This window comes from Lepus europaeus, chromosome 20 (assembly GCF_033115175.1).
Source record: "Lepus europaeus isolate LE1 chromosome 20, mLepTim1.pri, whole genome shotgun sequence".
Taxonomy (NCBI): domain Eukaryota; kingdom Metazoa; phylum Chordata; class Mammalia; order Lagomorpha; family Leporidae; genus Lepus; species Lepus europaeus.
In genome coordinates this window covers 49816408-49840248 of record NC_084846.1, presented here as the reverse complement: position 1 = coordinate 49840248, position 23841 = coordinate 49816408, and the positions used below count along the sequence as shown (strand labels likewise).

Sequence of the window (23841 nt, the reverse complement as noted above, 5' to 3'; positions counted from 1 at the left end):
TGGTCCAGGCACGGCCGGCCAGGGAGTGAACAAGCAGATGGAAGAGTCTCTTTCTCTCCCTCACTCTCTCAAGTCTTTTTCACTCTCTCTCTCTGGCTCTTTCAAATAAATAAACTTTAAAAAAATTTTAAATAATTGCTTTTGAAGAATTTCTCACAAGATGAAAGAAAGATGATCTGGGTCTATTTTTATGGTCTGCCATGTACAACTACTTAGAAAGCTGTATAAGCTCCATTGTGTTCCAGATTCTCTGAGTGACCCTAAACAGGTAATTGACTTCATTTGCCCTCACTTCTTATTTGCAGCTGGACAAGGAAAAGAAGGATAGTCATGAAAAGTCAACAATCTGAAGTTGTTAAGAAGTTTCCAAGAACAATAAAAATCAGCTCAGATTACTAGACTCCTCCTCATCAATTTGTCACAGAGCTTTGAACTTCAGAAAAGTATGTCTGTCACGAAGCTGACCGGAAGGAAGGCGATAAGCCTTGCAGTATGCAACAAGTGTGCAATGACTGCAGCCCCACCCAAAGGCTTCTCACGCAGCCCAGATCCTGCTGTCACTCCTCGTTAAGTCCAGCTTGGCTTCTGGACTTAACTCCTAACTCCTGCCCTTAGATTTTCACAGAACTGCACTTAGGAAAACTAAATGCTTTTTAATTCTTCGGCCTGCAAGGAACTCACATCTTGAAGTGTCAACTTTTAGTTTCAAGATGCAAATTCACATTCCCATTGACGTTTACCTGTGAAAGGGCCAAGTGGATCAGCTCCTTCCCTCTGAAATCGGCCCTCAGAGGATTCCTACCAACTCAGTTTTCTGTGGGAGGCCATGGACAAGGGCGGCTCTGGGTGACCCCAGCATATCCTCATCTCTGTACTTCAGCTTCCCAGAACCTACTGGATAGGATGACGAGACCTGAACAAAGTAACATGATGCAGGAGTGCATCACAAAGCTCATGGAAAATTGAATTAAAAGTATGAATTCATTCTGATGCCAAAGAAAATCCAAAATCCAAGCACAGTTTTTTCATAATAAACTCATAATTTTATTCCTTTGAAGCTCCCACCTGTGGCCCTACCTCTCTCCAGGAGTTCAAAGTATGAGTACAAAAGGAATCTCTTCTCTTGCTAAAGAGAAGAGGGGAATATTTGTAAGAGGGTGCTCCAAACAGTTTATGGGAAAATGGAATTAAAAGATATGCACATTTTGGAGAAAAAAATTGAATCTGTACATAGTTATGTCATTACTTGTATTTTCCATAAACTTTTTTAAAAGATCCCTTGTATTAGTATCTTAACTTCCAAGTCACCATTTATGGATGGGAGAAAGATAATACTCCTTTTATATGTTTTCAGCAGTGAAATTCATGGGATACAAAGATGGTAGAGGCAGCCAAGAGTAATTTATCCATGTCTTTCACTGGACTTGGTTTTATATGGACACCATCTGTTTCAAGAATGAGAAAGAATAAATACATAGTATCTACAATTTTCTATATTAGACAGAGGAGTGGGTGGATAGGAGGAAGGGGGAGAGAAGAAATTCAGGAATAAAAGGGGGAGGAAAAGACCAATTTAAACCAGCAGCATGCCTACTATAATTGTAAATTATACACTTTCTATTATGATGACTTGATGTAGTATATTGTCATTCTGCAATCCTTCATATATTTTTCTAACTTTCGGTGATATTTAATTTTATTTAAATATTCAATATCAACACATGACATCAACAATGTGTTTGCTACCAACTCAGTACTCATTTTGACTTTTCAGATTGATGGAAAATAGTAAAACCTTGAAGTAGGGTAGTGTATTTACTTCAGTAAATGTGATGTCAAAATATGTTTTTCCTTTTAGGTTCCCAGCAGTGTAAGGAGTGTGTAGAAATGAAGAGAAATCTGACAGCTGCTGGTCATGGCAGGGAACAGTGTTCACAGTACACAGGCAAGAATTAAAAGCTGCTAACAATGGTGACTTAAGCCTCACCCAATGGAGAACCAATTCTGATGTGGGAAACTATTTATTTGAAAGAGAGGGGAGAGGGGAGAGGGGGCAGGAGGGAGGGAGACAAAGATCTTCTGTCCACTGATTCACTACCCAAATGACCACAACAGCCAGGACCTGGCAGAATGAAGCCAGGGGCCAGAAATTCCTTGCAGGTCTCCCACATGGGTGCAGGGACTCAGGACTTGAAGTATCAGCTGCTGCTTTTCAGGCATATTATAAGGGAGCTAGATCAGAAGCTGAGGAGCTGGGATGCAAACCAGCACTCCCATATGGAATGCAGGTGTCTCCGTAGTAGCTTAACCCAATGTTGCCACAATTCCTGACCCAGCATTGGCTAAGTAAAAAGGAAACTTTGGGGGCACATGCGTGGGTAAGTTACCACTTGAGTTGCCCACATCCCAGATTGGCATGCCTTGTTCAAGTCCCAGCTACTCCACTTCCAATCCTGCTTCCTGCTAATGTCACACCCTGAGATGAAGGCTCAAGAAGTGGGGTCCCTGCCACCCACATGGAAGATCTGGATTGAGTTCCTGGCTCCAGCTTGGCCCAGCCCCAGCTGTTGTAGGCGTTTGGAAAGTGAACCAATAGATGGACAATCGTTCTCTGTCTCTCTCTGCCTTTCAAATAAAAAATGAAGAACACATTTTTTTAAAAAAAGGAAAATTTAACATTGAGAGAGGAGAGCACCCTGCCATAATACCAAATTCAGAAATTTACAAAAGCAAGAACCATTCTTTTTCCTAACTGGCATGAAGGGATCAAAGTATCTCAACCCTGGAAGAAAATGAAAGCAAGAAAGCAGCCTCCGAGTCAGCCCCACTTAATAAATGCAAATAATTCCCGATGGGAGTAACCTGTGCACAGAATACTGTGGACTCAGCGCTTTCGGCTTTCATGTATGACCCCTGCAATTGTTTTCAATTTGATTTTAAAGATAATAAAAGGCGTAAAGACTTAGGGATGCCTTCTGTTTTAAACTGGGCTTGTGGGACTTTGCAGGATCAGTGTTCAGCCCCAGCCTTAATCTGTCACAGTCATTTTGGCAGGTGTAATCCCAAAGCACCAAACTTTAAAAGTTGAAACCTCTCATGTGGTTTTGACTCTCCAGGTACAGCAACCATGTGTGCACTTGAAAATTATAATAAAAGATAAGTATCAAACACTAACTCAACAACAAAGTTTCTGGTATTAGCACATACAGGATCTACTTGCTATGCTATTAGCTACATGACTTAGCATTTCTATTTAATTTCTTAGGTGTGTTCAGATTGAATGCAGTGATTGTACTATTACCAAAGTTAGCTTTGTTTTAATTTTTTGTGTTGGTGCTTGTTTGCAGCCGAGAGAAGAAAGAAAATGTTCAATTCGAATACCAGGAACCTGTAATATTAGTGTGTGTGTGCACATGTGTGTGCTACTCCCTTAATATCATCATCTGGCACAGTTACGAATTTAGAAGACTAAAAAATCCTGATGTCCACGCTTCTTAACCCCTTTGCAGTGTTTGCAACTTAGTATACATCAAACTACCGCGACATTTTTTTTCCCTGAAGGCAATTACATTACTAAATAAATCATTTCCATGTGGCCTTTAAGGGTGTAATTTTCCATGCTGTAATGGGTCCATTCTAACCACAAATCTAGTCAAATGGATTCTGCAAACGCTTTCAAAGCAATCAGGCCACAGGTAAGAGAAGGCTGGCAGGCCTGTGTGAGAGCCCTGCTACAGAATCCTGACAGTCCAAGCTGTAGCCTTTCAGGTGAATGGACACCAGAGGTAGCAAAAATGCCTGATTCAATGAAAAGAGCTCTTGGAGTTTACAGAAGCATGGTGATTTTAGCACAGATCTACTAAGAAATGACATTACATGAAGACTTTGAACCAAGAATGTTACAAACTTCCGGGGTCTGTCCTGAATCCGTAGATCAGAGTGCTTCAGAGAGAAAAGCCATTGTCTAGCGGTGCCATGTTAGACCCAGCAAGTGGGGGCAACCCGCCCACCGTCACACCCCTGCTGGCTTCAAAGGCAACAGCCCCCTAAGACGCCAGCACTTCGCCACTCCCCACCTGACACTGACTGCTGCCTCCTCTCCCTCTTTATCTCTCGAAACCTGCCTTTTCTGCCAGCTTTGCTCCCTCCTAGGATGTCCTCCCCCCCCTCCACTCCTCGCCCCTCGTCTCTGTGCACACGCCTTGGAACCACAGGTCTCCAGCCGGATGGTCAGTGTCCCTCCCGCTCTGACCCTGGCTTTGTCATAGACACCAGTGAGCATTTCCTGGTCCTTTGAACCCATGCCTCCTCCAGTTCTTTGGCTGGCACTTAGCCTATCTACTCACGTAGCTTCTCAATTATCCACTGGTACTCGAAGCTGCTTGAAATAAGTACGACTACAAAGGCCTTTCAAGTGTTCTTTTAGGATAGGATGAACGCAATGACAGGGCTGAACACAGTGCTTATAGTCCCAGATAGCTCTACCCCATAGCGTCAGGACAAAGATGGAGTAGTCTGGAAGCTGCCATGGAAACCACCTAAGTTTTTGACTCTCTTCCCAAAGCACCAGTATACTTCAAAGAAACAACGTTCATTTCTCCATCTTTGCTAGAAACAAACTATATCAAGTGTGGCATATTTACCAGTTCTTCACCAGCCCAAGCTGTTTTCTTCCTGGGCCCACAGTCAGACTACATTTCCCAGCCTTCCTTGCAATTAAGCAGCACCTTGCAGCTACTTCTCACTGATGCAGTGAGTGGTCAAGACTTGCAGAAGCAGGTGTGCCCCTCCTGCACACTCCCTCCTGATGCTAAGTGCAAGTAGCAAAGACGCCCTGCAGAGGGAAGGAATCGTCAATGGAAAACAAGGTTCTTTGTAATTCCATGTGGAAGAAAACTACCCACCAACAAGGAACACCCATCCTGGGCTGTTATAGAGCAAAAAATTCTAGTGAGTTTTTTACACCTTTGGGGTTCTATGAGGGAGCTTCAGAAAGTTCATGGAAATGTGGAATTAAAAGATAATGCAGGGGCCAGCACTGTGGCATAGTGGGCTAAGCCTCCGTCTGCGGTTCCAGGATCCTGTATGGGTGCCGGTTCATGTCCCAGCTGCTCCTCTTCCAATTCTGCTCTCTGCTTATGGCATGGCAAAGTCGTGGAAGATGGCCCAGGTCCTTGGGCCCCTATACTCTTGTGGGAGACCTAGAAGAAGCTCCTGGCTCCTGGGTTTGGATTGGCTCAGCTCCAGCTGTTGCAGCCTTTTGGGAAGTGAACCAGCAGAAGGAAGACCTTTCTCTGTGTCTCTCCCTCTCTGTGTCTGTAACTCCACCTTTCAAATAAATAAAATCTTTGTTAAAAAATAAAAGATAAAAGATAATGCAGACAACTCACATTTGGTACTGAAACCAGACCTCCACTAAGTAACACAAACAATATATTATGTTTTAAAGTATTAAATCACGTGGATGTCAAAATTATAGGGCTTATTCCTATAAAAATACAACAAGAACTAAGGAAAGAGAAGGGAAACAGGAAGGAATAATAATGAGAATAACTGCAAACACTTACCACACATGTATTAAATGCATTGCAATACTATCTCACTGAAGTTCAATTATTCCTAACAACTTCAGGAAACGGTACTGTTATTGTTGCCAATACTCAGATGTGGAAACTGGGGCATAGCTATGGTCCTCAGAAAGAAAAGTCTTGATTCAAATCCCTTGTCTCCTAAGCCCAAGCTCAGGTTGAGTATCCACAACTGTGGACTAGACACTTTTGACAAACAGCAGTTTGTAAAATGGGCCTTGTTATCCCTAATTTTAAAGATGAGTAGCTTGAGCTGTGGCACAGCAGGCTAAGCCTCTGCCTGCGGTGCTGGCCTCCTATATGGGCACCGGTTCATGTTCCGGCTGCTCCTCTTCCGATCCAGTGCTCTGCTTCTGGCCTGGGAAAGTGGTGGAAGATGGCCCACCTGCTTGGGCCCTGTACCCATGTGGGAGATGTGGAAGAAGCTCCCGGCCTCAGATCAGCTCAGGTCTGGCCATTGCAGCCATTTGGGGAGTGAACCACTGGATGGAAGACCTTTCTCTCTGTCTCTCCTTCTCTATCTCTGTAACTCTACATGTCAAATAAATAAATAAGATCTTTAAAAAAAAAAAAAGATAAGTGGCCTAAGATTACTTGGAAACTAATTTTTTCAAGGTTACACAACTAGAAAAAATCACAACCCAGATTCAGGCCAAGGCCAAGGTCTGGGCAGCTCCAAGACTCATTCTCCTTCATTTACACCACTGGGATCAGAATAAAGAGGGGAGAGGTCATGAAACCAACTTTCCTCCCTTGTACGGGAGCCAGATGTCTAGACTGATCTGTAGCTGTGTGACCACATAATTACAGCCATTATTACTATTTGTCACCTTGGGAGTCACTAGGACTGTTATTAGATATGCTCACTAGTTTCCCCTGAATGTCATGAAGGCTATTTTTTTCTTTTTTAAAAAAATATTTATTTATTTATTTGAAAAGTAGAGTTACAGAGAGATAGAGAGACAGAGAGAGATCTTCCAGCTGTTGGTTCAGTCCACAAATGGCCCCAATGGCCAGAGCTGGACCAATCAGAAGCCAGGAGCCAGGAGCTTCTTCTGGGTCTTCCATGTGGGTAGCAAGGGCCCAGCATGTGTACCGCTTTCCCAGGCATATTAGCAGGGAGCTGGATTGGAAGTGGAGCAGCTGGGACCAAACCGGTGCCCATATGGGATGCTGGTACCACAGCACAGGTAGTGGCTTTACCTGCTACACCACAACACTAGCCCTATTTGTTTCTTGACACCGGTAACAAAATGGCCACCCTGTAATGGCCCAACCCTCACCACAGCCTGATGGCATGCCCAGTATCATCAGCCCTGTCCAGGCTTCAAGGAAGAAAGGAAGCCAGTGCATGGGGACTGGTTCTTTCAGTGGATACAGGGTTTGGGAGTAGCAAGAGTTATAGGAAAGCCCCATCCACATAGCTTTCTCGGAAACCCCATGAAATCAAGGAGGACCACCAGGAACCTGTTTATTAGAGGACCTCCTGCGTCTAGAGAAAAACGACTAGGGGAATGTCTGGGCTGACCAGGACGTGGGAGCTGACTTGCACAAGGAGGGAGAGAGGTGGGCGCAACTCCTCAGTAGAAACGAAGGACAGAGGAAGACCCATCTCTGTCTGTCCTTGGCTTTTCCACCTGGATGGTCCACCACCTCATTATGTCCCTCTTGGTGGTCTCTGTAAGAGCTGGCCTCACTTAGCTGTTGTTATATCAAGGAATCCCCCGAGATGCAACTCGATCTCTTCTCCAGCCTGACTTAACCTCTGGCATCGGTGACGTAACTAGGCTCGCAGGGAAGCGGTTAGAACTGGACGCTCACAATGAGACACAAGGGTGGCATCCGATAAGAACCTCCTGTCCTGTGAACTTGAAAGACCAAGGCCATCAGGGATGGATGAGCCACATCCCCTCTCATGTACTTAGCCAATCAAAGCACAGAGGCCTAACAGACTGGTAGCTCCTGCGCACTGCAGAGACAGCAGGGCCACAGGGGGACTGTAGGGGAGCAGCAGGGGGCAGCAAGGGCTCGGGAAACCAGCTTCAAAGAGGGAGCCGCAGTCCCCAGCAGCACCTTCCAAAACTGGAGTGAGGGAGCCCCGCTGAGAAGGAACTCACGCACATCGCCACCCAGAAAGCAGTGAGCACTTCTAAATCTGGCCACGTCTGCAAAAGCCATAAGCATCCTAAAACCACAGCTGTGACTGCGCAATGAACTTCCACCTAGAGACAGCCGCAGCAACCAAGCCCAGAGAGCCCCGTCCGTGTCGGTCACCGTCCCTGGTGACACCTGCGCCAGCTGCCCCCCCCCCACCTCCTAAAAGCCCTGTTCCATCTGAATTTTCTTTTTCTTTTCTTTTTTTGGAGTTCAGTCTGGTTTTTCCAACTAGATTAGCATTCCCAAATTGCCATTCCTTCCGATTATACATGTAATTCTTTCAAAACTCTAAGTAAATGCCTTCTTCGATAGTACTGTGTTGAGTTTTCTTCACATTGGCCGGCAGATCCGCCAGCCAGGGTTGCGTGGGATCAGGACTGCCACAGCAGCAACCCGGGGTCGTCCCAGAGCCCCAGGAAAGGCAGGGAGAAGGGGTTCCCGGACAGCCACACACTTCCACGGGGAGAAAGGGAAGGGGCGTGGGCAAAGGCAGTCTACACGTCCCCATTTCTTCTAATCATGCCCCCCGCCCCATTATAAAGGAGTAGAATGCATCTTTTAGAACCCGATCACGGCGCTTCTGTGACCTTAGGATCGAGATCCAACCAACTCTTGATGCAGGGCCCCGCAGTGCTCTGTAAGCCAATTCATTGCATCGTGCCAGCCCGCCTCGCTCTCTGGAGCTCGAATCTGAAGACCTTACAACCTATGAACTAGATGGGGACTAAGTTCACCGCTTTGCACTCACCATTTGACAAAATTAGCTCTCTGCTACAGCCTGGGAAAACAGTAGAAGGTGGCCCATGTCCTTGGGCCCTGCACCAGCGTGGGAGACCCAGAAGCAGCTCCTGGCTTCTGGCTTCAGATTGGCGCAGCTCTGGCCATTTGGGGAGTTGTGGCCATCTGGGGAGTGAACCAGTTGGTGGAAGACCTCTCTCTCTCTGCCTCTCCTTCTTTCTGTGTGTAACTCTGACTTTCAAGTAAATAAATAAATCTTTAAAAAAAATTAGCTGATCGCCCTGACAAAGATCCTGCTTTCGTTGGTTGGTTGAAAGACTAACTGAGGCACTATTTTCGCAACAAAGTCAGGTGGGTGCAGAGGCAAATCCCTTCCATGTCTGCCTCCCCAGCCTTTATTTTCCCCATGGTTGGGATGGCAAAGAGAGGCAGGGACACAGGCGGGGGCCCAGTGGCAAAGGTTACCAGCAAGGATGGCTTCCATCAAAGCCTCCTCACTGAGAGCCACGGGCACAGAAGCAGGTTCCACGGCTCCACGTGGCCTTGAGAAGGCGTGGGAACAATGTCCACAAATGAATGCAAGTGATGAAACATCCCTGCTCAGGAGGATCTCAAAGCACTATGAGGGACCCCCACCAGCCCCCGTTGCAGTGAGAGTGCCTGGAGTCCTGTGGGGAACACTTTTGCTCTTCTGTCTGCTGGATCACCACAGTGTCACAGGTCATGGTGGTTTCCTGAGTCAAGGTTCCCCACCAGGTAGCCTGGTGCCTGATGGCTGCAGACCTGAGTCACGGAAGAGCTTATCTCGTTTGTTAAGACGTGGCAGTTCCGAATTTGGTACTTGCCCTGCGTGGACATGCCCCATGACCTGATTTCACTCAGGATGGAGTTTGCGTATGGCATCACCTTGAGGGCACAAGAAAGGGCCAGGAGCCAGGTGAGTCACAGTCGGTAAGGCTTAATTAAATGGAACCCAGGGCACCACAGGGTGAATGAGGAAGTATTTTCCAGATAACTGAGGGGAGAAAAACTGGACTGAAAGAGGTGGAGGAAATGACCTAGCAGCCCGTGTTGAGCTTAGCTCATGCGGGTGACAAGACCGGCACACTGACGCAGGTTCATTTCTTAAGTAAACGTATGCAAAGCCATGTGCCGAGCACTGCCACCTTGGACTGCAGAACTTAAGGGCAATGTTGCCTATAAGGAACCAGGGTTTGCTGTATTTTCCTTTGTTCCTGTTTTATCAACATGCTGCCTGGCCTGTGCCTGGACACTCAGCCCAGCAGGTGAACCGCTGTGACAGCAAACCCCTACCAAGGGAGCCCCTGGACGTTGCGTGATAGATTGGAGTCTTCACACAGATGCTATGAGTTTTGCTCTTCACTCTAAGCTCACTCTCTACCCAGGAGTAAGGGCTTTTATATTTTTGACCTTGAGCTCCTACATCTCCTAAGGAATTCTGCTACTCCAAAAAGTGTACTTTGAATGTTGCTACTTTCTTAGAGTCCATGTTGATTATCCACGGTTATCAGATATCAGTCACTCAGTCTCAAAGCTTAACTTGGCAAAAATAAATAGTCCGTTTCAGGGAGGGAGGTAGACAAGTGAGCCGGTTTTGTTTTCTTTCAGTCAGCATATTTGAAGTAGGAAAGGGAATGATTTGAAATGGCAAAGTCATCTTTAGATGCCAAAGTTTTGTCGACTGAGATAGGAGAGACCACCTTGCGGCTGCCGGGCAGAACTAAAGCAAAATGCAGACGGCTGTGAATTCCCTCTACGCCGACTCAGAGCTCAGAGCAGTGTTCCTCGCCTGACGCACCTGGGCCGTCACCTGGGAGGGCTGAGAGCCGTGTCCTCACACCGCACCCCCTGAGAGTCCTGTGCCAATCCTCCGGGTATTTGAAAGCACACCCCAGCTGACTCTATCATGAGCTAAGACTGGGAAGCCTGGGGCTATGAATGGAAGCTACCGGTGAGGAAGGTACCATCGGAAGAGCAGGCAGCAGACGTACATCCCCTACTCGGTTTGGAACTCAGGGAGAACAGCAAAGCATGGACGAGTGCAATTCGCCCCCAGCTTGTGTGATGTCAGCATTCGTGAAACTACTGCACTTAGACGTGCTCACACCCTGATGATGTTCCTGAACACCGACTGCCTTTTTAACTGCGAGGCTCACATTAGACCCAGCTCATAAAAGCCACATTTGCCATGATTTACCCTTCTCCTCCTCACTCCAGGGAGTCGGGAGGTGACTCCATCACAATGATATTCACTTACTTTAATTCCTTGGGATCCATAGCCAGGGGGTCCTGGGGGACCAGGCAAGCCTTTCTGCCCAATGTCACCCTGGAAGATGTGGGGAGACAAAGAGTAAGAAGAGGGAGGCACAAATGCTAAGGATCACTGCTACCCCCCAGTCTGATGAGCACCCAGCTGCCCTTTAGCTAGCTCGTATTCCATTCAAAGCAGTGTTTTTGTAAATATTTTAAGCCATAAAATCAGCTGCAAACAAAATCTTATATATAATCCAAATATGAAGAAAGAGGTAAGGCAGCGCTGCTGGGCCTAAGCAGGAGGAGACACACAGTGTGTCCTCCATTTGGTTTTCTCCGCTCCATCACAAAGCCTAGGACAGCAGGGCCGCCCTGCGCCAAGTCTGACAACACCGGCACAGGATCCTACGCGGCCTTTGAGTCTTGCTGCATTTCAAGACAGAGCGGCAATTCACTGGGACCTGGAGCTGAAGAGTCAGTGGTTATTAGTGTGGATTCATGTTAGATTTTTAAAAATTTTATCATTTATGAGATACATAGAGAGAAAGAGAAAGACACACACACACACACACACATACACGCGTGCACACACAAGAGAGACAGAGAGAGCTCCCCCTTGCTGGTTCACTCTGCAAATGCCTGCAACAACCAGACAGCCAAAGTGGGAGCCCGGAGCTCAACCCTGGTCTCCCACGTGGGTGGCCGGGCCCTGAGTCCTTGCACATCACCACCGCCCCCCCAGCATGCATTAGCAGGAAGCTTGAAGCAGGGGCTGGAATACTTCAAGTCCAAGTACTTCAATACGGATGCAGGCATCTCAACTGAGGGGGCAAATGCCCACTCCAGGTGTCAGAATTTCTTAGGAAATATCTAGATGAAACCACAAGCAAGCACGGAGGTTTTTAGTCTGTGCTCCTAGGGGACCTCCTGTATCTTGAGGAAAGAGTTCTGTAGTGCAGTAAAATTAGAACATGGTATGTGCCTCCCTCACACATTCATAGAGTCAAGGCTCTAAGAAACCCCACAATAGAGAAATTGGTTTATTTCTGTATATCCCAGAAGTTCCTAAATTAACATTGGATACAAAAAAAACTTTGAGGAATGCTAGGTTAACCTAAGTTACTCTATAAGTCAGTCTGTTTCTTTCCAGTATGAAAAAAAGCACTGTTTTTTTTTTTCTAATTGTAAGAAAAATGCTTGCTCATTGCAAAGACATTTCAAAAACAGACATGAAATGACACTGAAGAAAAACAGACCCATCCCATCACCCAGTCCTACTGACTACTGACATCTTGGAGAGAGCTTCATCCAGAGTGAACTCTAAGGCTCAAAAATCATCTACTGCCAAAGTGGAGTTGATGGACCAAAAAAAAAAAAAAAAAAAAAAAAAAACCAGAAAAACAGATAAACTAAAAATCTTGGTAATTCTGGGGTTCTCCGTAAAAGCTTTGGTTCATGAAGCCTTTTCCCTCTTCTCTCGGAGGATGGGATTCTAATTCATCTCTGAGCATTCTGGGTGTGAATGTACCGTTTGAAATTTGAATTTGTGATGGATGGCTCATGGACAACTGTTCTCCCCACGAATAGGCCAGATAGTTCTTTAACCTCACTTTTTGGATAAATTAAAGAAACTGTTGCACAAGTAAGTGAACCATGAGAGCAGGCATCTCAAACAGCACTAGCGACACTTTGACCTGGATAATTCTTTGTTACGGGGGCTGTCCTGCACACTGCAAGATGATTGGCAGTATTCCCAGGCTCCTCCACCCACTAGATGCCAGTAGTATGCCCACTTGTGACAGTCAAAAAGGTCTCAGCGCATTGCCAGGTGTTCCCCCAGGACAGGGAGGGGAGGACAAAAGCTCCCTCAGTGAGAAGCACTGGATTAAAAGAATACATGGATGAAAAACATCACCACGCTGGGGCAGACAGAGGAGCAGACATTGACATGAGGGCACAGGGGCAAAGCAGCTCCTCTTCACCTTCTACAAGGACAAGAAATCAGACCCTCGGACCAAGCCCTGACCAGGTGGTGCAGCATCGTGCACACAGGCGCTTCAGCTAGGGACCTGGTAAAAGGCACCTACAGCCCTTCCAGTCAAAGTGAAGACGCGTCATCTGATGATGCACAGCCTCCAGGAAATACTCTGGGTACTCTGCACCTGCGTAACAGAAGCTGTCTTTCTAATTTCTTTGGGGTAAGCAAATGGCTTAATCAACATAAATGTTCTATTTTATTGAACGTTCACACGATATGGAAAAATAAGACCCTTCACCAATAATAATAATACAACACAAGTCAGCACCCGAGTGAACACTTCCTATAAAGTGACTGTTGATCTGGTTGTTAGAGATGCTCTCGGACCCTCACAGAGCACAGAACAGTTGACTCACCTTTGGCCCTTGGATTCCTATGCCCCGAGGCCCTGAGGGGCCGGGAGGGCCTCTGACCCCAGGCTCTCCCTGAAAAGACACAATGAATGACAATTTACTGATTTTTGAAAAACTTTCTGTTGTGTATTTCACATTCAAACATATTCTCAAAAATGTATTTGAAGTTTGAAATCTCTTGAATTTGACTCTGAAATTTATTCTCTGTGGATGTGGAATTTTTAATTGCCATTTGTGCCTGTTTCAAACCAACTGGTATGGGTCCATTTCAAATCAACTTACCTAATTTCTTGTGACATGAACCTATACATTGTATACATTTTTCAGAACTCCTTTCTCTAGAATTAAGAAGAGTAACTACCACTATTGTGAACAGAGTACAAAAGAAGAGAATTAGAATAACCATTAACAGCTATAACTACATCCTGAACTAGTTGCTTCTATAGTTTTATGCAACATGCTGATGCTATTTGAATCAGGGACTGACCCTTGATATTTCTGCCACTACAGTAGTTGAGCTCAGGGTAGATGCTGTAAGGACTTTTCCATTTCTCCAAAGCATGGCAGTCTCATAGCAGGCACCAGCAACAGAACAGTGGTGGAACCCAACGCTAATGATGGCAAGAAGCAAATAAATAAAAACTGAAAAGATGCTAATGATTAAAACTGGCCAGAGGAAGAAGAATCTCTTTGTTAGCCACCTTCTGTATGCCCCAGTCCTTGCTTAGCATGCTCATGTAAGTTGTTTGGCATAATTCAGCATTCACAATAATCCCGCAGTGCTACAACGAGGACTAGTTTATCTAACTTCCCTGAACTTCAGCAAAATCATCACAATATGTAAAAAATAGATACACACTTCACAGACAAGAAATGAAGTGGGACAAAGGGAATGAGCACTCCTATCACGTCGTCTAACGCTGAGTAGGCACTTGGTAAACAGCAGATCCCTGCCCACCATTTTATTACAGAGGAAACTGAAGTTTGCCCAAGCCTGCAGGGCTAGTAAGAGGCAGAGCTAAGCGGATGTGGTAAAACAAGAACCTTCATCATGGCTGGGGCAGGCCCTTTGGAAAACAGTTCCATGGTTCCTCTAAAAGTTCAACATAAATTTGCAACATGATCCAGCAATTTCACTACTAGGCACATATCCAAGGAAAATAAAAACATATGTCAACACAGCATCTTGCATAGCAATGTCCTTAACAGTCTTATTCATAATAACCCCAAACGGGAAATAGTCTAATACCCATCAGCCGGTGAACAGAGACAGAATGTGGTACAGTCAGCATTAAGAAGGCAGAAACTAGATACATGCCACAACCTAGAGGAACCTCAGAAACAATGAAGGCAGCCAGATGTTTTATGACTCCATTCAGATGAGATGTTCAGACAAGCTAAATCTACACAGAGAGAAAATAGAGTAGTGGCTGCTGGGGCCAGAGACCGGAACACAGATTAACTACAAATGAGCAGGGGGAATCTCACTGGAGGGGTGAAAATAACTGATTTAAAGTAATGGCCATAGAGCTGGACAAATTTACTCAAAAAACATTAAGTAGTCTATTTGAAATAGGTGACCCCTACAATATAAAAAATATGCCTCAATAAAGTTATACAATAATAAAACAGAGCTGGGTTTCTTTTTTAAGATTGATTTATTTATCTGAAAGACACAGTTACAGAAAGAGAGAGAGACAGAAATCTTCTATCCACCAGTTCACTCCCCAGATGGCTGCTGTGGCCAGGGCTAGACCAGGCTGAAGCCAGGAATTTCATCTGGGTCTCCCACTTGGATACAGGGGCTCAAGAACTTGGGCCATCTTCTGCTGCTCTCCTCAGGCCATTAGCAGGTAGCTGGATTAGAAGTGGAGCAGCCAGGACTTGAACAGGTACCCATGTGGGATGCTAGTATTGCAGGTGGTGGCTTAACCCACTGTACCACAACACCAAACCCCAGAGCCAAGTTTTGAATCTATATCTTCCATGATTTTTGGACTTCTAGGTAAAACTACAAAAATGAGTAAAACTTTTAAACTATATTTAATACTAAATGAATTCTTTTTTAAAAAAAATATTTATTTATTTATTTGAAAGGCAGAGTTATAGAGAGGCAGAGAGAGAGAGAGATTCTTCCATCTGCCGGTTCACTCTCCAGATGGCCACAATAGCTGGAGCTGAGCCGATCTGAAGTCAGGAGTCAGAAGCTTCTTCCGGGTCTCCCATGCGGGTGCAATTCTTGGCACCAAGAATTGTTTAATGTTTTATCAACAATTTATAATTGTTTGCTTTTCCTGCCTACTCCAAGGCCATCCCAGATATGACGGCTTCATTGCTCAGGTTTCTGTTCACCTCTGTTCTTCCCTGATGAGGTTGGAAAGGATGTGGCCCACCACCTTGCGCCTCTCACTGTGATGTCTGAGGAATGCACAACCCCACCTGAGAATCTTCTGGTCAAGGAAACTGGACCTGGATCTGAACAGATCTCTAGATCTCCCAGTTTACAAAAGTAGATGATGGAGAAGTACATTAAACAGCACTAAACTATACGATCAAAGTACAGAACCGGCCTTGGGCCTAGCAGTTTAGACACCAGTTAGCACACCCATGCTCCATATCAGAGCACCTGGGTTGACCTCTGGCTCCAGCTCCAGAGTCCAGCTTCCTGCTATTGCAGACCCTGGAAGGCAGCAGTCATTAGGTTCCTGCCACCCATGTGGGAGACCTGGACTGGCTTCTTGGTTCTCAGCCACTGTGGGCAACTGGGGGTTAATGGTGGATGGGGACACTCTCTTGCTCTCTATCTCCACCTTTCCCTATCAAATCAATAAGCCAAAAATTTAAAAAAAAAAAATCCCCAAGTACAATACATCCACAAAAAAGTACAAGGGAAACAAGAGAGAAGTCACTGTGATTCAGAAAGATTTCAGAGATAATCAAATACAACACAGGAACAACATTTGGCTCCCAATCCAAGCAAACCAACTGTAACAAATTTATGACACAAGCTGGAAAATTTGAATGCTGGATATCTGCAATAGTAAGACATTGTTGTTAATATTTTTCAGATTTGATAATATACCACAATTTTGTTTTTAAAAGAGTTATTGCATTTGAGACATGAGTATTAAAGTTTTATTTCTGTGATGTCTGAAAATTGCTTCAGAAAAAAGCAGTAAGAAGAGGAATGAGGAATACAGACAACAAAAGATTTACGAGTTGCTAAAGAATTATAAGTAAATGAGAGCTCATACCACTAGTCTTCCTACTTTTGTATATGCTTAATACTTTTCACAAAATATTTTCAATAACATTCTTAAAAACCCAGGAATAATACACAACAAAAGTCTCACCAATGAATGTGAGGAAGCGCCACTGTAATGTTCACTGATATTGATAATACATGATTTAGGGGCTGGCGCTGTGGCGTAGTGGGTAAAGCCGCCACTTGCAGTGCCAGCATCCCATATGGGAATTGGTTCAAGTCCCAGCTGCTCCACTTCTGATCCAGCTCTCTGCTATGGCCTGGGAAAGCAGTAGAAGATGGCCCAAGTCCTTGGGCTCCTGTACCCATGTGGGAGACCTGGAAGAAGCTCCTGGCTCCTGGCTTCAGATTGGCGTAGCTCTGGCCATTGCGGCCATCCTGGGGAGTGAACCAATGATTGGAAGATTCTATTTCTCTCTCTCTGCCTCTCCTTCTCTCTCTGTGTAACTCTGACTTTCAAATAAATAATCAATCTTTTAAAGAAACCTAATACATGATTTAAAAGGTTTTAAAAATGGGCAAAGAGCACACAGGTGGATTCAACATCATGAGAACTCACATCTGCTTCATGTGATCTTGGTATGCCACAAATGTCACGTGAGTTTTTTTAAATTAAGGAAAATAAGTTTTTTTTTAAAAATAAAGTAGGGTCTCTTTTAAGAAAGAAGTTGACACTCTCAATTCATGATTTTAGTTAAGAAGTTCCTTTTCAATTAGTATTAATCAAATTCACACATACACACACACACACATACTCCAGATGGGAAAAAGCTGAAAGAAGTGAGTTGACTTGAGGCCAGCCTTGTCAATGCCCAGTGTTAGCCATGGTCTGACATTGTGGGCAACTTGTTATTCTTTCTGCCCTGGAGCCTCAGCCAAGGAGCTTCCATTGTGTGACCCCCACAGCATCAGTATTTCAATATTTCCTTCTCATAGGTTGTCCATCCTTTCCATAAAATCATGGATATACAGCTATGTTTTATCTATCAGAAAAATCTTTTATGTCTTTCAGCCTACGAGAATATAACCTGATATATACCTATTTTTTTATGAATCTCAGACATTTAATCAAGTCTTACCTTACCCTTTAGATGGTAGATTTGGCCAACACCATAGGCCTACACACACAATACTTCCCAAGTAGGGAGCTATCAGGCACCAAATGAGCTGCAAATACATTGACACACTACCTCCCCACCATCATGGGATCTTTCCAAATGTGTGATTTTTGTTCCACAGGCCATGTGCCCCTGTTAGGCCACTACACCTGGTGAATGTAAGCAACAGGGCAGTGGGCAAGTCCGGTTTGGCTACCCCACAGCACATCATCAGTAGTTAAGATATGTGTTAAATGCTAAAGCTTACAGTCAGTGGATGGAGTGACATTCACAAATGAAGGACATTAGAACATTTCTCACATGGCTGGGCTTAGCTTCCCACATAACATCTTACAGTTGCTGAAACCTGCAGGGGGAGCCCTTGTATCAAGAGCTATGAACCGACCACAGAGTAAACACTATTTCCCATCAATTTCATAAAACCAGAGCCTTAGCCCTACTCTTATCCGCCTCCACCTCCAAAATAAATAACTGTTTCGTGGGTCTCCTGCTTCCTCTTGGCCCACAAGTGACTCCAGCTGGCAAATATTCCTTTCATTTTTATAGGACATGACCAAGTGTAGGATCATCTGCAGAATATGTGAGTGAGTGACTCAGTGAAGGCTTCCCCTAGACCATAACTTCGCTGCACAGCTCATGCTAAACCCTTTAGAAACATCTTATGATGGTCCTAGTAATCACACGTTGAAGCTGTCACTTTTTCAACAAAAGAAGAAAGAAAAAGGGCACCCATATTATCACATTCATTTTCTCAGTAGTAAATCATTGCTTTGGCTAATATTAACACAATTATGATAAATAATAACCAGCATTTATTAACTCTATTATAGAGCAGGTACACTTCATTTTCTTACCCAATCCTATCAACATCAGCTCACTCCGTTTTATAGATAAGGAAACTGAAGAGAGAGGACCCTTGACTTGTCAAAACTTGCAGCCTGAAGCAATTCTAACCACGCATGACTCCAGAATCTGCCTCCCATTTCGATGTTGCCTGGGACTAACGCAAGTGGCAACTTCGTAGACTTCCCTCCAGCTGCCTTTTCATGCCCAGATCACGACTGTGCGGCTGTGAATTTCCTTCCCCCACGCTGTCAATCACACCCTCTCAAGCAGAAAAGACGACATCCTAGGTGGCAGAAACTCAAGTTAGACTCCACGAGGGCCACAGAACCCACACCTGTACAAGAACCCAGCTGCCTGAAGCCTCCCTTCCCCTCTTCCTCCCACTGCCATTCCTCAGTTTTGTGGTTCACCACAATGTTTTCCTTGGTCTAATTCCAGATCTGCTACCCAAACGCATACTTTTCATTGGCATATTTATGGGATACAGTGTGATAATTCAATATAATAATCAAATCAGGGTAGTTAGCATTTCCAACTCCTTAAGCACTTATCCATTTCTCTGCCTACATAAAATTTTTAAAGACTTATTTATTTATGTGAAAGGCAGAGTTACAGAGAAGGAGGAAAGGAGGGAGGGAGAGAGAAGGGAAGAGAGAAACAGATCTTTCATCCACTAGCTCATTCCCCAATGGCTATAACGGCCAGGACTAGGTCAGGCTGAAGTAGACCTGGAACTCCATTCAGGTCTTCCACGTGTGTGCAAGGAACCAAGTACTTGGGCCACCCTCTGCTTTCTCAGGAATATTAGCAGACAGCTGGATTAAGAGTAGAGCATCCGGGACTTGAACCAGTGACTGTATGGGATGCTGGCGTGCAGGTGGCAGTTTATTTTTTTATTTTATTTTTTTACAGGTGGCAGTTTAATCCACTACACCACAAATTGGTCTCAACCTTAAAAAGCTCTTAATATGTCTTTTCATCTATCATACATGGTACTAGGTTTGGCAGAATAATGTATGCTATGACTACTACTAATAATATTTAAATGTTATTTAAATATTAATATATATTAATACATATTTAGATATATATAATTCATTAAAATGTCTGTGTGTAATTCAATTAATTTCTCAGAATAACCTGGGAAGTGGCCACTATTATTTGAAATCACAGATGAAGATGCTAAAACTCTGAGAGACTAAATGACTTGCTGAGGTCACACAGCTAATAAGTGACAGAGGTTTCAAGGTGGACCAGTAATAAGGAAAAGCCCATCACACTCACAAATTTTATAAAACATATGTAATATTTGGAAAATGATCTATCTCCTCTCCCCCACCCCTGCTCCACATCCACATAACAAGACCTTAATCACTATCTCTCCTTTTGTACTAAGGATGTCCCTACCATTCTTTGAAGAGAACTGTGGAAGTAACTCGGTTGTTTTGATAGTGACATTATGTTTTACCACTTTGGGGACAATAAAAATCAAAGTGAATTCATGATAAAAAGAATCAGCCTCCAAGAATTCTCTGAAGAATGGAACTCTGAAGATCCTCAATGATGAACCAAAAAGTGACTGAGTTTTAAAAAAAAAGTTAGGAGGGGCTGACCTTGTGGCATAGAGTAAAGCCACTGCCTGCAATACTCACATCCCATATGGGTGCTGGTTTGTGTCCCCACTGCTCCACTTCTGATCCAGCTCCCTGCTAATGTGCGTGGGAAAGCAGTGGAGGATGGCCTAAGTGCTTGGGCCCCTGCTATCCACATGAGAGAATTGGAGGAAGCACCTGGCTCCTGGCTTCAGCCTGGCCCAGCCCTGGCCATTGCAGCTAACTGGGAAGTGAACCAGCGAATGAGGATCTCTCTCTTTCTCTTTCTTTCTCTTTTTTTCTCTCTCTCTCCATGCCACACCTTCATAATTCTAACTTTGAAATAAAATAAAAATCTTTTTTTTTAAAAATAAAGTTAGAAGTCAAAGTGATTATTAGCACCTGCTTAAAATTTCTTTTTTTCTGGCTTTTAAGTAAAATTAAGATATATGTAACTACCAAGTCTTCAACTACCACCAACAAAAGCACTGCTCTGGAATCAATTAGGTGATTCAGCATAGGTCATGGTTTGCTAACCCTTCTATACCTCACTTATGGTTGCCACTATGTGAAAGCACATTTTAGAGGCTCTATGCTAAGCTCATGGATAGACAAATGTATTGATTATTGACTAGCCATTGGCTCATCCCTCAGTCATTTCTCACTGATACACTTCAGTGTGAAAAGAAACCATGACCACTACCAATTCCATCAGCATAGCAATGGGAACATAATTAAGAGAATCTTAGTAAACTAAGTACACTTACATTGCTATTACATTTCAAGTATTTTCCCAGATCTAAATTTCAACATATTAAATTTCAACTCTTTGAAACAATTTCACCCCTAGAACTTTAATATTCACTCCAAAACAGCTATACCTCAGGGCCCCCTGATAATTTAAAATCTTGCTTTAGGATTTTGGGAGATTTTTTGTTATTTCTTCCTTTTCTCAAAATCAATTCATTGAAAATGAGCCAACCATTGCCCTGTGCCAAGAACTCACTGGAGAGAGAGAGAGAGGCTTCTTCACAGAGTTGAGTTAGAAACCTTGAATGTAGAGACATTGATACCATCATCATGAGAGGGAGAGGAGGAGGCTCTTGTACTTAGTTTGATAGAAGTCCGTAAGATAAGAGCCTCTGGTCTGTATGATTAAAAATACAAATGTGTTGGGGCTGGTTCTGACCCAGCAGTTATGTTGCCGGTAGAGATACTCACATCCTATATCAAAGTGCCTGGGTTCTAATCCTGGCTCCACTTCCATCTCCAGCTTCCTGCTAATGCGTAACCTGGAGGGCAGATGATGGCTCAAATACTCGGGCCCCCGCCACCTATGTGGGAGATCTAGATTCAGTTCCCAGCTTCTGGCTCCTTCCTGACCCAGCCACAGTCATGTGGTCATCTGGGGACTGAACCAGCAGAAGTAAGCGCTCACTCGCACTCTCTCCCCCTACACCATCTTTCTGCTTCACACACACACACACACAAAGTATGCTTATCTTCAAAGAAAAATCACAATGTGTTGATAGTGATGTGGGGATTTTCTGTGTATCTCCAGCCCTGAAGGGAAAGTCTTAGGTCTGGCTGGGGAAGAAGCACAATGGTAGGAAAACAGTAGAGAGATGAAGGCAGCATTAAAAGTCCCAAGGAGGGCTGGGGTCTAGTTGCTTTTAGAGCTTACACACAGAACTAAAATGAAGACTAACTTGCAAAATCATCTTGTCAAATTTTCCTGTTTTTCTAAAGCATACAGTTCAAAGCACCTGGCCTTCAAACTTTATACGGCTCTGGTTTTAATCAGCACTGTTTTGAGCTGACTGTCCAGCCTACAGCAATTTTGCCATCATGTTATGGGAAGATGGGTTTCAAGTTCATTTTGGACACATGGACTCTTAACTTCATTATCGAGAAGTCCATATCCTAGGCCAGCCCTCCTGGCTGGGTGCTGTCCAAAATGGAGTTCCTTGCTCAGTCCATGTCTGCTGGAAAAATCCAAGAATTCCTAAGGCGTCGCTGTGAATCGGCCCTCTGTTCTACCCCGCCTGCTGGTGGTGCGCACATATGTGAGCCATTGCAGAGAACACAGCGGCGATTCAGGGGCTGGGAACATTTTTGGAATAATGATACTCGGTGGAATTTCACAGAGACTTGCATTCTAATTTATGACTATGGGCCACTTTTGTCAAATAAAGCATGCGTTTACAATAGTCAAACATTTACAGTTGTTTAAAAATATTTAACTCTTCTGGGTTTGGTTTATGCTTCTTTTTAAGGATGATGTAACTTGAGTTTTGACAGTGGAAAAGCTAGAATGGAAAGAGAAACAACCCTACCATACCCAAAATGATGTGTTGCAGACAAAGCACCCGTGAATGAGAGAGAGTAAGTCATTCTTGCTGCTCCGATTTATTCATCCATTTACTGTTTCATTCTTTCATCCATATTCATAGTCTCCCTCTCATATATAAAACAAATATGGGATCAAAAATGTTCATACTGGGGCTGGCGCTGTGGCATAATAGGCTAAGCCTCCACCTGTGGTGCCAGCATCCCATATGGGTGCCAGTTCGAGTCCCGCCTGCTCCTCCTCTGATCCAGCTCTCTGCTATGGCCTGGGAAAGCAGTAGAGGATGGTCCAAGTGGTTGGGCCCCTGCACCCACATGGGAAACCTGGAAGAAGCTCCTAGATTCTGGCTTCGGATCAGCCCAGCTCTGGGCAGTTGCAGCCATTTGGGGAGTGAACCAGCAGATGGAAGATGGATCTCTCTGTCTCTCCCTCTCTGTAATTCTGACTTTCAAATACATAAATAAATTTTTTAAAATATTTATTTATGTATTTGAAAGTCAGAGTTACACAGAGAGAGAAGGAGAGGCATAGAGAGAGAAAGAGAGGTCTTTCATCAGCTGTTTCACTCCCCAATTGGCCGCAACAGCCGGAGCTGCGCCGATCCGAAGCCAGGAGCCAGGAGCTTCCTCCCATCTTCCCACGTGGGTTCAGAGCCCCGAGGACCTGGGCCATCTTCCACTGCTTTCCCAGGCAGAGAGCTGGATCAGAAGTGGAGCTGCCAGGACTTGAACTGGCACCCATATGGGATGTCAGCATCGCAGGCAGTGGCCCCACCTGCAGCACCACAGCGCTGGCCCCATTAAAAAAAAAATTTTGCAACAAGGCAAATTGTTCAAATTTTCTGGTCCTTGATTTCTTGTGAGGCCATTGTATTCTGGAAGCAGTTAAGTAATATTTACAACAAGAATCTAATGTCTTTCTTGCCCAAACACTTTATTTCAACCTTGGAGGCTTTGAAGAACTCCAAATCCTGATTAAGCTTCCCCTATGCAATGAATGGAGCAAGTCCCATTATCAGAAGGCTTGGGGAGGGCCGTGGCTCTCCCCGTGATGAACCAACACACTGAAGGGGCTGGAAGAGCTAAGAGAGGCTCCAGGCAGGATGGACCTGCCCTTGTGGAGCGCAGGAGAGACACCCCTTGTGTGTCTCTTCTGCAAGGCCAGAACCAACTCAGACGCTGGGACAGCAGGCTACCAGTTCTTGAGCTTCATAAGCTTTTAGGAATGAAAATGTAGGCGCAAGAGTTATCTGCAGCTTCTCAAAGGATGACAAGATTTTATAGCACGATCGTCCTCACATTACAAGGCGTCCTCCCAGTCTTAGTGAAGAAATGCTGGGAGTTACAGGCAGGGGCTTTGGGCTTGCCTTCCCTTCCCATCACTGAGCCAGGAGTAATGACACTGGATGAGTTATTTCCCACTTAGCAAAAGACCAAACTGGCCATTCCTCTTCCCACCATGGTTCAAAAAAAACAGATTATAAAGCTATAATTTGTGTCCTCAAAAAGTTGATGGAAATTGC

General features: G+C 44.5%; 1 protein-coding gene across 2 annotated transcripts in view; it reads right to left on the bottom strand.

Annotated features, from left to right (window-relative positions):
- Positions 1 to 23841, bottom strand: part of COL28A1 (collagen type XXVIII alpha 1 chain) — a 204782-nt gene that overhangs the window by 57062 nt on the left and 123879 nt on the right. For both annotated transcript variants that reach the window (XM_062179058.1, XM_062179059.1), the window contains exons 26-27: positions 13152 to 13220; positions 10762 to 10830 (exon numbers count right to left, since the gene is read on the bottom strand). In XM_062179058.1, the coding sequence (XP_062035042.1) occupies positions 10762 to 10830; positions 13152 to 13220 (138 nt within the window). The remainder of the gene's footprint in view (positions 1 to 10761; positions 10831 to 13151; positions 13221 to 23841) is intronic.